A 16,530-nucleotide genomic window follows, 5' to 3' on the forward strand; every position below is an offset into this window, starting at 1 on the left:
AAGATCTAGCTTTTCATTATGGGCCTAATTTAACTCTATGATGAGACCGGTAATTATGTACAAGCACAGTACTTTCACTGATCTGGGGCAAAATACCAAAGTCCTTATCATATCTTGGTATTCCTGAATGTCCACCTCCCTGCCTCTTCTGAGTAAAAAAAGCCCAAATAAAAAAGGAATAAAAATTTCAAGTTAAGAGGCAAGAACACAGAGGATCCTGAATGGAGATGCAAGGTTTTTTTTTAATTTATTTATTTATTTTTATTTTTTTTTTTTTTTTTTTTTTACCAGGAAATTATTCCTGGTAAGACAGACAAAGAAATCATTTGGGGATGGAGAAGGAAAGCCAGAAAGTCACATGATGGAAATTGCCATTTCTTAAAATTATTATTATTTTTGGACAATTATGAAGATGTAGCCCTTGTGCAGCGGCATGTTTTCAAAATTAAAGTGACCTTCATCTGATTTAACTTAACCCCCCTTCCAAAGCTAATAAAGCCAAGATGAATTAAGACCTCATTCTCAATGAGGATACCCACACAGGGGTTTTTAAATGTTCAGCTAATCCACTTTAATTTGGGTTTTGTTTCCCTGCATGTCCCTTGTTTAACCAGACAGAGATGGAGATGGGGAAAATCATGGTCCTCGGACTGGGAATACTTACAAATGAAGAAGGAAACCGAACCCTTTTATTATGGTGGTCGCAAAGGACCCGTCTCATATTCATGCTCAAAATAGATTAGAAATGAGTTCTGTGGACTCGTGGTCCTTGGATTTGCTGAAAAAAGGCTGCATGGCCCAGGTAACATGGAAAAAATGCTTAACATTTATACAGGATATTGACACACTTTATACAGTTTCCACTCAAGATCAAGCTGGCCTGAAGCGAGCACCAACAGGATAAACAAAGCGGTCAAGAGTAGCCCTGGCCACCCAACGTAAATATTTAACTATTTAGCATGTCTGAAAAAATCTGTGAACAATATCCATATTCCTTCCATTAGGCAGTCACCGTATTTAAGCAGGGAACTCCCAAAGGTTAAACATTAACACAAGCTTCTGTTTCCTGAAGCTGATCGGGCTTTGAATAATGCTGTTCAAGAGTCGCGATTCAGCTGACCGATTACAATGGATGATGAAAACAGAATGGATTGGTATGAAGCCTGCTTTCCAATTTTAAGCTCCAGCCAAGTGTGCTAGAAGTCCCGGGCTGAATACTGAAAGACTTGCTGTTATCACTACTGATGCCAAAACACCTTTTGTTACTACTGCTCTGCCCTTTTCCCCTCCATATGTCTTTCTGTGTGCAGGGTGGGCCCATGCAGTGAGAGTTAGTACAACTTTTGCATTTATTTCAGAAGGAGCAGATCCTTAGACAGCAAGCTGCTTGTGGCAGGAATTCTATTTTACAACATTCATTTGTATCGTGCCCAGCACAATGGAGACAGCCCAGAGGTTATGACTGTAGATGGAAACTGGTAGTGGATGGTTTTGATGCAGAACTAGAGATCGCCTTGAACCAACATCCCAAATCTGAACACACCCAAACACGTGAATCGGGCACATCCTAAACCAGAGCCAGAAGTGACGACTTAACACAAGCAGGGCACAGAACCTCTGGGGTGTTGAAAACGCAGGAAGTTTGGTCCATGCGGATCAAATGAAGATAAGGACTGCAGGGCTGAGGGCAGCTTTAAGTTTACCCTGCCCATCTTCCAAAGTCCTAAGCAAGAGACTCCTTAAAAAAAAAAACCAAAACAAACCCCAAAAGTATCAGTGGCCTGATACAGAAATCAGCTGATAGCAACCTGAATATTGGTGCATGGAAAGGTGCATACATCATGTTAGCGATCTGATTAGCATGAGTTGCTTGCTTCTCTGTCCACAGAACCAACATCATCACATTTAATGCCTTTAGACTCCCACGCATTCATTATGCAGTTGAGCATGGGCCACTTGCTCTGCCATATCACTAAGGAAACTAGAAGAACCACTACAGAACAGGAACAACCTGCCAGATGTACTCTTGAAGCAGAATGTCATGCAAATGTTATATTAAGTTGGCCGCGTTTGGAAAAATATGGAGGTGAGGGCCAGGGGAGGGGAGAGGAGGAAGGGAAGAATTTTTGGTTGCCCTATGTTTCTGCTTTTTGAAAAGCTGTACCTCCTTTTTATGCAAGGTGTGAAAATGGTATATATTTTAAAATGTCTTGTTCCAGCAGGGTCTTATTTATAACACTTTGGGGAGCAGAACTGTCAGACTTTTCCATTACTTACGGTTTCTAATTAACCAGACAGTACTCAAAGCATCAGAAAAGTCTATAATATGGTTCCTACTTCAGACAATTCTAACAACATATTAAAGCCAGGGGATGCCAACTAGAGGCACTTGTACATGTGATAGCTGTCATAATGTACAAGAGATAAAAATGTCACTTGTGTGACTTAATGGCATCAGACCATACACATGTGCCAGTTTGGGGGGGTATTTAGATGAGTTGCATCATTGCAAACTAAACTTCATCTGGGGGGCAAGCTGCAGAGGGTGAGGGTCTTCTCCTCCACAGTGGCAGTGCCCCCTGAGGCCGCTTAGGCAGGCTGCTAGCAGGCCAGGTGCTGCCCCAGCTCGGAGGCAGCACCCAGCCCAATCCAACTGTTTCCCAAGCCTGCCCACTGGAAGCCCGCAGGGTCAGGGAACGGTTGGATTGAGCCAGGTGCTGCCTACGGGCTGGGGCAGCACTCAGTCCACTAGCAGCCCACCTGGGCAGCCTCAGGGGTCACTGCCGCCGTGGGGGAAAGGACTGGGGCCCCCCACAGGTCACGGCACTGGCAGCCCACTGGCAGCTCACCCGCCAGTTAGGGGCAGGCTCTGGGAAAAAGGGGATCGGGGCCCTCACTGTAATGCTACAGAAAATTGAAATGGTTTTCAATTAAAAACCCACCATTTCAATTTAGGGGACATACAATAAAAAACCCTGAGGACTCAACCCCCGTCACGTGTACAAGTGCCCTAGGTTTACTTTTCCTTCCACAGAAATGTTTTCCTATAAAATCCAAATGCCTATAGAAAGCAAAAGCTTTCCTTAGACATGAAGAATCATAGGGAAGCTAAAAAAAGAGAGAGAGTAGACTGCCTGTTCTCTCTCAGAGAAGCTTATTCTTGTCCAGCCAAAAATACCCAAGCCTTATGGGACAGGAGAATGGAAGATGCTCCCCAGAAAATAGTTCTTCATACCAAAGGCACTCAGATGCCCATGGTGCTTACCCTCTAATAAGTGCTTATGGTATATTTATGTTATGAAGTTTCCACGTAGGTATATTTAGATACCAAACTCAGCTGTACGTACAATGACATGGAACGGCTGACCACAAACTTTCTGAAAACCAAACACGGATTTAAAAACAAAACAAAACAAACACTGACCAGCCGGGTTGCATTCATCTCATCTTGACCCTAGGTTTCTCAGTGCAAGTCCTTCTCATACATTAGGACCAGAGTTGCACTCACAACCCCTTTTCCTTGTGTCTGGTTTCTGAAAGAAAGCCTAGCTTTTAGGTTTATAAGCTTTTCCCAGCTTGGTAAACACACGTGGGCGAGAACAGGCTGCAAACAAGACACGTGCATTTGTAGAAGCCCCAACTTTAAGTAGATTCCCACCAAAGGGGAAAACTTCCCAGCAAGAGTGTCCTTAAAAATAACTTCTGAAAGCTACTTGTTTAAACAGTTATCAAATTTGTCTGCAAGCAGCAGCCAGCTGCTCAATTATAGCCCTAGCACAACACCAAAACCAAAGCCAAACCATCACATTCTCACCACCCAGTGGAAAAGAAGGCAGATTGTGATTGAGACCTGTAATAAAGCAAAGCCTCCCTGTGCTCAGCCCAAAGCTCTCAATAAGCAAAGCAAAAGTTTGGCAGGGAAAAGCAAAGTTTCAGCCTTGGTCTGCAGGAAGGAAAACACTGTCATCCTCTACACTGATGGGGAAACTGAGGCACAGAGAGGGGACATGGCTTCCCTGAGGTCACGCAACAAGCCAATGACAGAGCTGGGGGCCAAACTCTTAGCCTTCTGCATCAGCCTCAAAACCACCGCGCACACATGCCAGTGGAACAAAAGAGCATTTGATCTGCTCCCCGGCCTCAGCACTCACCCTGCAGACGGACATCTGGTTAGTGGTGAGGGTGCCGGTCTTATCAGAGCAGATGACCGAGGTGCAGCCCAGTGTTTCCACAGACGGGAGGCTCCTCACAATAGCGTTCTTCTTGGCCATGCGGCGTGTGCCCAGGGCTAGACAAGTGGTGATGACAGCAGGAAGGCCCTCTGGAATGGCTGCCACAGCCAAAGCAACAGCAATCTTGAAATAGTAGATAGCACCCCGGAACCAAGAACCGCCATGGACTGGGTCGCTGAAATGGCTGATGTTGATGACCCAGACGGCTATGCAGACCAGTGATATGACCTTGGAGAGCTGCTGACTGAACTCATCCAGCTTTTGTTGCAATGGTGTCTTCTCTGGCTCAGTTGCAACCATCTGATTCCTGATCTTGCCAATTTCTGTGTATACCCCAGTAGCAATGACGACCCCAACAGCCTTGCCAGCTGCAATGTTGGTACCCTGGAAAAGGGGAAGAGGTGGGGGAGATTCATGTTCATGCTCAGAATATACAAACATTCAAATCGCTTAGCCTCCAACAGGAAATGGGTAGCTCAGTGTGGCCTGGTGTTAGAGTACAAGATTAGGAATCGGGTCTCCTGGACTGTTTCCTGGTACCTGTCACTGATTCAGTGTTTAACTTCTTTCACAAGCTTTGACTTGATGACTCCTATTTTCTACAACACCTTGGTGGGGCTTTTTTGTTTTTGTTTCTACCAACTGGTCTCTCCGCCTTTGGCGATATCCTACTTATCCTGCCAGAATCTTTCCAAGCTTGACACCAAAAATTGAAATTTGTGGTTCTCAAAACATGTGGCTTGGGGCTTTTCGGGGTCAGAAGCATCTCAGTATGTAATGCATACTCTCCTTACCCCTACTGAATGCATCGAAAAGTTGAAGTTAATTCCAAACGAAAAGAAAAACACTCAATATAGGATCTCTGACTTCACGTCTCCCCAAATGCTCAGAGTATAGATGTACGGTTTTTAATGCTATAGAAAGAGGGGAAACTGCTCTTCAGAAGACTTTTTGTTTGCTAAATTACTCTAAATTTGCCCCCTCAATGAAAAAGAGTTAAAATAGCAGCAGTTCTGTTACACTTCCATCACTGCAGAGTCATTCAGTTATGAGGCTGTTGCAGTGTAACATCTTATATTAGTATCCTTCAACATAGATACAATTATAATGACAGTCTATATATGTTGTCTACAATATGTATTCCTTCAAAAATTGCTTTGACTAAGTTTTGATTAGAGAAGGACTTGGGCCTAAATTCCACCCCCTCCCAGTTTGGCAAATGTTCAAAATGTAAGCATAAATCTGATTTTAAAACCATCATTAATCTTTAAGATGCAGCAAGAAGACAAAATCCCAACACCATTGAATCTGGCTCACTTAAAATCCAAATGCTAAACTTGCAAACTTGACTGCATCTCTACTTTTCCTCTTGGAAGCGGTTTGAGCTGGATCAATTTTCATGTTTCCACTTGGATCTTAAAAACTCCCCCACTAAAGCAATGCAAGTCAGTCACCAGAGCTCTGCTGAACTTGACATTGAAGCTATTCAAAGGAGCAAGAGAGGCTCTCATGTCTTGGTAGAAAACATTTCACACCATCCTAACTGCACTCACTTCAACAGAATTACTTACTGAGAGTGGTATGAGCAAGAGAACCAGAACCTGTGAGATGTGCATGTTTAATTACAAATGTCTCTCATACCATGTGAAATGAAAGAGCCATAAACGTGCAAGCTGGATTTTCAAAGGACCTTCAGAGACTTAAGGACTGAAATCCTTCTGAAATTCAATGGGAGCTGGATTTTTAACTCCCTCAGACCAGCTCATTTGAAAATTTTAGCCACACATGGTAAAGTGACAACCACACCAGTGATTAAGCCTTAGCAGAACACCCTTTCACCAGGTTACAATGGTTTGGGAAGGGTGGGGTTGAAATGTCTCACCTGTTCCATGCCTCCAATCCACTGAATTCACTGATCCTGCCATAGCCCATGGCAAATGAAAGCAGAAGGCAAATGAAGGTCAGGCTGGCAGTATTATTTTCTTCTCAAACATAATGAAATGCTTTTTTAAATGAAGGGAAGCACAGGGGTACAAATCTCTCTCAAAGGCCAGAGGGCCCTTCAACTTTGCTATGTGGTGAGCTCAGTAAGATACAAGACCAGGAGGTCCATTTTAAAACTGCTATGCAGTTATGACTTCAGAGGGTCTCTATATCAGATCGCTTGGCCAGAAATGTTTGGGTCTATGTAAGCAGGTGACCGGCCTGATTCTGATAATACATAAATGGGAGGGGTGGCATTTTTCAGAAGCGCTCATTGCTGGCCTAACTGTTCCCGCTGGCATCGTACTTCTATTGGCCTTAATGGTAGTGCAGAATCATGAAGTTGGAAAGGACATTGAGATGAAGGATTTGCTGTCCCTAAACCCTTCCAGACAAGTCTGAGCAGAGATAAGCCAGCACTGAAGACTTGCTAATGAAAAAAAAAAGTCCCACCTGAAACTGCTTGTATCTGTCACTGAAAAGTAAGAACCCTTTCCAATTTTCTGTTCAAACTCGTACACTGCCATCCTGCCCAAAAGCCCATTTTACATGGGGCTCTTGGTACAAGATGCATGAAAGGTGGTAACAGATATGACGAGACTTACAGAAAAAAGCATGTTCTTCTTGTCTTGATTGACAGCCCTGGGGTCAGGGATGGGGTCCGTGTGCTTAATCACAGACACAGATTCACCTGCCGAGACAAAACGGAGGAGATAAAACCATTTGCAGTTTCTTATTGAGCTGTCTATAGAGACTGAGTTTCTCCAATAGTATTTATTACAGTGGATCTGAAGCTTCAGTTGGTGACAAGAGAGAGCCCTGAAAATAGATTTTCACCATGAGTTCTTTTTCTTTTGATATTCATCAGTGAAATGTTGCAGCTGGTGCAGTCATCTGTTTCATTTAGGAGGTAATAGGTATGGGAGAATGACTATCTTAAATACGTGGAGATTACCAGAGCTAGGAAATCACTGAAGCTAACATCTAGTTCTGCTCAGGTTTGGCCACAATTCCAAGCCAGGAGGTTAAGTTAGGCAAATTCAAGGTCTGGATACTCTCCACCTAGTTGCTGCCCGCTACAAGCAGCAATGGCAAGCCAACGCCACCTCTAAATGACCCGTTATTTGTTTCAGAGACTACCACCACACTGGGCTGAGTCCTTAAGCAGGAGGAACCTTAATATATCCTGACAGTTTTTAATTTAATTTATCCTGAAGGACACAGCAGGAGGGATTCAATAGATCCCGGTAGTTTTAACCCCTGTCAAACTACCAATGAAACCTTCTACAGAGGAGCTGGTACCAAAAGTTGAAGAGGGGCTCAGGTAAAACTCAGCCAGTGCATTTCTAATTGAGAGAAGGAAGAGGATTAGCATTTAATGGTACGGGCTTGTTTTGTAGTGTACAAAGCTCCCTCAAAAACCAGTACTGGTTTGCTGTGCAACACTAATGAAGTATTTCTAATAGCTATGATGTGCAAGGAAAATGCCCTCTGCCTTGCTATTTTGATATTGTGGAAGAATAAAAATGGACTTCTGAAATTAAAATGTTCTTAATTCCTAAACTCTTCTTTTGCATCTGATAGGGAACTATCCTACACAGTCAAAGAAAATGGCTACTTAATTATTCCTTGTCTACATTACAACAACACCTAGGACCTCCAAGCATGGGTCAAGCCTCCATTATGCAACACACTGCACAAAGAATAAAAAGCCAGCCCCACAAGAAGCTTTTTGGCTTCCATGAGTTGAAGAAAAGCCCCTCTTTCATCAGGATATTAACATTGAGATCTGAAGATGCACTTCAACTTCTCAAAGTCACAAAATGAGTCAAAGTCACACCCCCTCTCCCAAAACCAATTTGCTGCTTCTAAAAGAGGAGGAATCCCTGGTGGAACATAGCAAAGAAGGAAGCAAGACTCCTTTCTCCTGAGTCCTTCATTTCTTACTCTGCTCATTTGTTCTCCTGCTTTATCTCCTCTTGCCCTCAGAGAAGAAAACTCAATTAGTATTAAGTCACGTTTCAAAAGAGACCGGGCTCATGTCCCTATAGGATTCAACATTCCTCTGACTGTTTTTCCCTCTTCTTTTGCCATCTCCCCGCTAATGAATTTTAAAAACCACATGAAGGAGTTGAAATTTGGAAGCTCTCCCTGCCCCTCCCCTCCCTTCCAAAGTGATCCACCTTCTGAGCAGAAAAGCAAGGGTAATTGCCATTTCCCCTGATAGCAGGGATACAAGATGCTTAATGCTAATATGCACATTTTAAATGCTTCTTTACTCCACTTTAAAAAATTAAAGTTTTTTCCTCTCGCTCAATGATATCCGATTCCAGTGAAAGCACACATCTGAAATGATTAACTCTTTAGCAGCTACACAAAAAGATACAGATTGAAATCAAGAAACATTTAGTTTCAAGGCAAGGTTCAGAAGGCAGCCAATGTGCCTGTATTTTAGTTTGATTGGAAACCATCACTAAATCTAGGGCTGGAGCTATAGAAATCTCTCCCTGCGATTCTTTGCAATTACTACTGAGAGTCAACAGTGGTTTGGGAGTCCGAGCATAAGACTGGGGAGTCAGAACTTGCTGAGTTTAATCCCAGTCCTGCCATTAATTTCCCTTTTAAGCAAAATGCACACAATGCTGAGTTCGTATGTGTGTACAAAGCTGGCAGTTACAACTCGGGAAAGATCTTGAAGCTGTTGTAGATAGTTCTCTAAAAATGTCAGCTCAGTGAGCAGCAGCAAACAAAATGCCAACATCATCTCAGGCATCCTTAAGAAGGGAATTGAAAACAACACTGAGAACAATGTGATTTTACACAAATCTATGGTGCACCCACATCTTGAACACTGTGCACAGTTCTGGTCCACACCTCTCAAAGGATGTAGTAGAATTAGAAAAGTACAGAGAAGGCCAACCAAAATGATCAAGGGCCTGGAGGAGCTGCCATATCAGAAGAGACTGAAAAGGCTAATAACCCTTCAGTTTGGAAAGAAGGCGGCTGAGGGGGTATATGACAGAGGTGTATAAAATCATGAAGGGTGTGGATCAAGTGAACAGGTGTTCGCCAAGTCGCAGAATACTAGAAAAAGGGGATACCTGCTGAAATTAGTAGGTCACAGGTTTAAAACTAACAAAAGAAAGTACTTTTTTATGCAGTGGGTAGTTAACTCGCGGAAATCATTGCCACAGGAATTGCTGGAGGAAGTTAGCATAGCCAGATGATAAATCTTTTAATGACTATTGAACAGAACAGTTGGAGATGCCTTCTTTGGCATCTCTAAATGTTGGATGCTAGGGAGAGTATTGAATAGGGCAGGGGTCCTCAAACTTTGTGATACCGCAACTCAAGTGCTGGATGGCGGCGGCAGGGCACAGGGAACTCTCATGCAGCAGCTGCTGCCACCATCCACCACTCAGCGCAGCCACTACACGTACCCCCTGGGAAGTTTGCGGCCCCCTTTTAAGTTGCTCACGATCCCCCGGCGGGGTCACAACTCACAGTTTGAGAACCCCTGGAATAGGGGATAGATCATTTGAGAGAAGTGGTAGTAATGCTCTGCATGTCAAAAATGCACACACTTGTTCCCTGGTTCAGGAGGAGTTAGCAGAGCAGAATGCATTTGGATGAAGATGAAAAGTGAAAGATGCAGCACTGATATAATGGTGAGGACTTATCATAGGTCACCAAATCAGGCAGAGGAGGTGGATGCAGCACTCTTCAAGGAGGTGACAAATCTATCATGATAAAACTGAAGAAATGCTTGGGAAGCACTGATAGGGAACTCAAGGTAAATGCTTGGGAAGTCAAGAATCTAATCACTGGGACGTTGTCTTGGATTCAGGTAAATACAGTAAATGAAATGCAAAGCGATTTTGAAGTTTTTTTTGCTAACTGCGTGCACTGAAGTCAGTGAAAAAACTCAGTATTCAATGGAAGCAGAGTTAGACCAATGGTGAACACATTTGAATATCCTATCCTTCATCCCTCTGTTTAAACTTCACCTGTAAAATGGGGACAGTAATACCAACCAACCAGTTTCAGGTCTAGCAAGGTAAATGCTTGGGAAGTGATAGAAGAAGTTTGGCACCAACCACCTCACAACAGTTATGGAAATGGCATAAGGTGGGGTAACAATCAAAATCCAACTTTTGCCAAGCTGGTAGCGTTACTTAGAAATTATTATTCAGGTTTATGAGCACAAATATTCTTATTGCCCCAAGCATATGCCAGTCACCCCTCCCTGTGCTATTCCAGAGGCAGAACTAATTCCAATAACAGCAGTCCCAAGAGACTACCACACTCACAACACCTGCATGTCCTCCCCGCCCCCCCAAATCATGGTCTGTACCTGTGAGAATGGACTGATCGACCCGTAACGTTGTGGATCTGATCTCAATGATCCGGATGTCGGCTGGCACCTTGTCACCAACTACAAGAAGAAAAGAACAAAAGGTTAAATACAGGTGGTCTGTGACTGATCAGGCCAACAGCAAGGGAGAGGCTACAAATCCAGCAAGAGTTTTCCTACCCCCAATGCAACATGCAGAGGGGGAAAACAAAGAATTCATCTTGGATTTGAGTACTGGCCTAGGGCAGGAGGCTGCTGTGGCTCTGGCTCCGACTCCTACCGATACATGTACTTAAGAGCATCTGTGCAGGTGCATCTTTATAATACAAAGTGCTCTGATACTCTTACATAAAAAGGATGAGGGATCTGTGAAACAATATAAATTTTCTAAGTGACAAGAATAAAATCTATTAAGATCTAACAAGAATCTGGCCTGGACTCTGCCCGCCCCTGCACTAAGTACTCTCCCGAGATCCCTTTCAACCCTAATTTTCTACGATTCTATGATTGTCTTTGTCTTCTAATCTCCCACCCATCCATCCTCCATGTATTATACCAGAAAAGCACCCAGTTGCTCACATGCACCACCTTCCTCCCCACCTCAGGGATGACATCACCTCCTCAGCTCAAAGAGTGTGAAGATACCAACAAACTTAGCCCAAGCCAATAGAATTCACTATTGCAAGGAGGTAAGAGCAATAAAAACCATGGCATCAACAAATATTATAGATTATGATCAACTGCAGATAGCACAATTTCATTGAGGTAATCTGGGTTCACATTTCAGAGCGTCAACCGATTGCAGGGGGAGGGATAAGAGCTGTACTCTCCCATGCATTCTCCTCCTCCCCCCCACAAATCACTGCACACTACAGCTGTGCAAAGCTTTGGTAGCCGATTCAATTCAGAGGAGACTTGGCCTGATTCGGCGGCCGAATCTCCAAATCCAAACAGAATCGGGAGACCCATTTCTCTCTCCAAATCAAAATTGAAAGCCTCTGAATCAATTCAGAGAGATTCGGAGATTCAGCCATAGACTGAATCTGCCCATACTTTTATGACCAAGTAACTAAATCCTTGGATGATGGTGTCACCGTGGACATAGTCTTTCTGGACTTCAAGAAGGCCTTTGACACTGTCTCCCACCCCATCCTCATCAATAAATTAAGCGACTGTGGCACTGATGCCTGCACAGTTGGATGGGTAAAAAATTGGCTGATGGGGCGCACCCAGAGAGTAGTGGTGGATGGGTCGTACTCAACCTGGCGAGATGTGAGCAGTGGGGTTCCCCCAGGGCTCGGTCCTTGGGCCCGCACTGTTTAACATCTTCATCAGCGACTTGGACGAGGGGGTAGAAAGCACACTGTCCACATTTGCTGATGACACCAAGATGTGGGGCGAGGTGGGCACACTTGAAGGGAGAGAGAGGCTGCAACTAGATTTAGACAGACTACAAAAGTGGGCAGACGAGAATAGGATGGGGTTCAACGTAGACAAATGCAGGGTGCTGCACCTTGGGAGAAGGAATCCACAGCACACACACAGGCTGGGGAGTTCCTTTCTGGAAAGCACAGAGGCGGAAAGGGATCTTGGAGTCATTATTGACTCCAAGATGAACATGAGCCGCCAATGCCAGACCGCAGCCAGCAAGGCCAGCCAGACCTTGTCATGCATCCAAAGGTGCATTTCAAGCTGGTCCAGAGAGACGATACTCCCCCTCTATGCGACATTGGTCAGGCTGCAGTTGGAGTACTGCATCCAGTACTGGGTGCCGCACTTCAAAAGGGATGTGGCCAGCCTGGAGAGGGTTCAGAGGAGGGCCACCCGGTTGGTGAGAGGCAGCAGGACAGGCCCTATGAGGAGAGACTGAGGGACCTGAACCTGTTCAGCCTCAGCAAGAGGAGGCTGAGGGGGGACCTGGTGGCTGGATACAAGCTCATCAGGGGGGATCAACAGCAAATAGGCAGAGCCTTTTCTCCCCAGCACCACCTGGGGTGACGAGGAACAATGGTCATAAGCTGATGGAGAATAGGTAATAACAGATGATTTGAATGGAGCTGTTGCTCACTTTCAGCACCGAGTAGTTTAACAACTTCTGATTGCTCGAGTCAGCAGTCTCCTAAAACCCCACAGAGTCAGCCAGACCGCATAGGCCAAGAGTCTAACTGGGCAGCACTGGCCAAGACATTTTCCCTTTATGGAAAACTGTTTGGGCTGCTTGGCCTACAGCAGCTGCACTTTACTCTTTTCAAGCTAGGCATAAGTCTCCCTTTTCCAGATTGCTTCTTGGCTAGCCCATCCCCTTAGGGTCACTTTGCCAACACAGAAAGGGAGCTTTGTGGAGCTGAAAAAACTGCATGAACTTGTTTTTCCAAAAGGAACATCCACAGAAAACCAGCTTCAGTGAACGGGGCCTTGAAAGAGGAAACCTCATTCACAGCACATGTCCCAGTGTCCTCTTCCCTTCAGCCTGCCTACCCAGAGAAGGTAGAAGCAACCCCCAATTCTGCCTAGGGTCCAGCTACCTGCACTAATTATCACAAGAGTGTGAATTTAGCACGTGCTGGCTATTCTGTAGCAAGCGCCTGCATGCATGCTCTTATCTCACAGTGAGCATGCCTCTCAGGTGAAAGCACAGGCATTACCAGAGGGTATCCAATGTGCTGTAAGTTCACACCCTACCTAACTTGTTCATGTAGCCACACTCTTATGATCAATAATATATTGACCCATTAAAATTGGATACAACCGATCCACTGATATCACAGACCTGCTCATTAACAATTTATATGAACATCAGGCCAGATCACCGGCTGACATTTGTTGGTGTAACTGCTCTGTGGAGTTGCCCCAACTTGCACCAGCTAAGGCGCTGTCCTGTGATTATCTCCTTTATCCTCTGCGCATTATTTTGATATATATTTTCCCAGATGAAGTGCAACTGGAAGATAAATAACGCAAAACTGGATGAGCATGCAAAGAATTGCATCATATTTCCACCAGCAAGTCCACAAAGAGGACAAGAACAGATGAGCATGAGATGGCTGTAGGCTGAAAGCATTTTTTTAAAATTGCTGGCTAACTGAAATGTGCCATTTCCATAAGTTTGGAGGCACAGGTGGGAAACACTGAAATGTAATCAACACGAATATCCAAGCAGGAAAACAAATGCCACTTGTTTAACCTTTCAAGAAAGCTCTTAACAACAAAGTACCAAGACAGAGCCAGGGAACTGAATTGTGTGGCCCGTCCCAAGACACAGAGCTAAATACTGGCTGGCTCCACACTGATGCTCAAAGGTGCAGGGGCAGGAAGGATGGCCATGCAGTTAAGGCACTGGAATTGGCTACAGGAAGCCCAGGTTCTATCCCGGTCTGTCACATACTTGCTCCATGACTATTGAGAAACTTTCACAAATTTATTATGCAGATGCAGAAACTGGATACAGAACGCCACAGAAAAAGCTCTTGCATACAGAGCCCCGTAAAGCCTCCCCCCCTTCCGATTCCCTTTGCAGAGCATTCCGTTCCAATCCGGGTCATTTAATTCCTGTCAAATATTTCACTTATTATTTATGGTCTTGTGACAGAGCGCTTAGCGCACCTGTCACTCTACGAGGGGACGGTTCTAAAATAGGGATGGGCAAAATGGCACATCTGGCCAGTGAGTGGACTCCATTTGCTGGCAGCCCCTGTCTATGTGGCTCCTGGCCAGTCTCCATGAAGACTGGCCAAGCAGGAGCTGTGCGGGGAGCTGCTCCAGGGCCAGGACCTCGGGGTGGTGACAGCGCAGGGCCGCAGCAGAGTCATGGCCTGCTCCCTGCATGCCCCTGCCTGCAGAACCCGCACTTATCGCAGGAGCATGCAGACAGATCATGGCACTGCCCCGGCCCTGGCCTGGTCCCCCCCCACCCAATCTCTCTCCTGGTCACAGCCCCTTCCCAGCCACCTGGCTGCCCATCCTGCCTGTGGGTCCCATCCCAGTGGTGGGTGTGGCACAGAGGGTCTGGGTCTGGCAGTGACAGCCAGAAGGAGCTGCTGGAAATTAAGTCTGCTGTGGGTCTGATCCTGGCTGTGGGCTGGACTTTGCCCACCCCTGCTCTAGAAACAGCTAAAGCAGCAATCAGGGAAGACCCCTGAGTGAAGGGGGCTGGGCTTGAGGCATGTACAAGCCCAGGGCTAAAGTAGGTAGGCAGGTCTCATCCAGGTAGCTGACAGGGCAGCAGCTCCTGAGCAGGCCAATGAGTGACTCTGGCTCACACCAAGTATGTCTGTAGGTAGGCAGCCTTCAGGCAAGTGGGCAGAGTCTAAGGAGAAGGACCAAGGGTCAGGAGGGCCACAGTCAGAGACTGAGGGCGCCAGAGTGCCCATAGCTCAGTGAGGGGCTGGTTTAAGGACCACAGCTGGGAGCTCATAGGGGAGGTTATGATTTGATTAGTATGTGTGACATCTGTGAGGCATAGGTGTGGGTACTAGGGAAAACTGAGCCTGTCTAATTAGCCCTTGAGGCAGGGAGCAGCAATGGCTGAGTTCATAAGTGGGAGATCTTGCTTGAGGAGCCCCGAGGCACACTCCAGTCTTATAAAGACATACTTACAACAAGTCGTGGCAGGCGAGTAGAAGGGAAAATTGCCCGAAGAAGCAAAGCTTGACAAAGGCTGAAAGAGCTCCAGGGTTGTCATGGTCACCCCGGGGCAGAACACTGCTACAGGTCTACAAAGGGCTGCAGGATTCTTTATGTGGAATCTACAAAATCATGAATGAACTGAGCCATCTTGGAAGTTAAATATATTCTGTAATCTTCTAGAATCTGAGACTATTTGCACACTTGAGAAACCTTGAATTTTTTGAAGTGCAACAGCCTTGTAAGGAGAATATTATTCCTATTTTATACATGGTAAAAGTGAGGCATAAAGAGGACATATGACTCATGCTAGACAGCAAACCTAGAAAAAAGAACAGAGAACTCTGCAAATGGTATTCAAGGGATGAAGAAGGGGGCTTTTCAGCTGTCTGTGTGTATTGGCTTTTTTGTGGCGTTGCAAACTCCAATGAATACATCTGCACTACAGCCATGATCTTACCATACGGGGAAGATGCAGAGATCGAGGCACAGAGAAACTCAGTGCAAATTCACCTTTATGTGGGTACATCAACACTTGTCATAGAAGATGGGTAAATTAGCCACTCCAAGCTTCATATTTCTCATAGCTAGACTGCTATTAACATACAAGATAGCTAGTTTGAAGCTAGCTCAGGTACATCTATACCACACTGCAAACTTTTCTGCATGTGTGTTTAGATATTTCATTTAAAAGGGGGAAAAAAAGGCACACCTACATTTAGAGTTAATTTGCGTCTCCAAATTAACATGAGATCAGGTCTCCTAATGGTATTTTGACCACCCTGGAAATGAGAGCTACAATAGGAACAGATCACATGGTATTTCAGACCAGCCAATGGCTCCCAAGGCATTATAAAGGCCAAACAAAAGACAAGCGGTAAATCTGCACCATTCCTCCTAATGCACACAGTGCTTATACAGCAGCCTTGCACTCTGAGGGCGTATCCACATGAGCGCGCACATGCCTCTTGCCCCACCTCAAACCCCTTGGAGGCAGCGCAACAGGCAAGTGCAGGAACAAAAAAAATGTTCCCCGCGCTGCAAATTTACAGCACAGGGAGAAAGTTAAGCCTCTGGATTTCCAGGGGTCTAAAAAAACAAAACCAAAAACCCGACGTTTAAAAAAGCAGGGCGGGGCAGGGCACGGTCCATGCCCCGAGGCAAATGGAGGCTGGGTCCTCCATGGAGATGTTCTGGCTGCCAGAGCATCTCTATGGTTGGCCCTCACCCTGATGCTGAAACACGCGGCTGGCCAGGCCAAATATTTCAGCACCGGGGCTCCGGTGCCAGAGAGTTAAGGGGTCGGGGGCGCTGGAGGAAGGGGGCGGGGACCATGGG

At 45.4% G+C, this 16,530-nt stretch overlaps 1 protein-coding gene across 3 annotated transcripts in view; it reads right to left on the bottom strand.

Moving 5' to 3' along the window:
* Window positions 1–16,530, bottom strand: part of ATP2A3 (ATPase sarcoplasmic/endoplasmic reticulum Ca2+ transporting 3) — a 101,567-nt gene that overhangs the window by 59,531 nt on the left and 25,506 nt on the right. For all 3 annotated transcript variants that reach the window (XM_006029152.3, XM_025210616.1, XM_025210615.1), the window contains 3 exons: window positions 10,570–10,650; window positions 6,821–6,906; window positions 4,152–4,616 (listed from right to left, as the gene is read on the bottom strand). In XM_006029152.3, coding sequence (XP_006029214.1) covers window positions 4,152–4,616; window positions 6,821–6,906; window positions 10,570–10,650 — 632 coding nt within the window. The remainder of the gene's footprint in view (window positions 1–4,151; window positions 4,617–6,820; window positions 6,907–10,569; window positions 10,651–16,530) is intronic.

This window comes from Alligator sinensis, unplaced genomic scaffold (genome assembly GCF_000455745.1).
Source record: "Alligator sinensis unplaced genomic scaffold, ASM45574v1 scaffold419_1, whole genome shotgun sequence".
In the NCBI taxonomy this organism is placed as follows: Eukaryota; Metazoa; Chordata; order Crocodylia; family Alligatoridae; genus Alligator; species Alligator sinensis.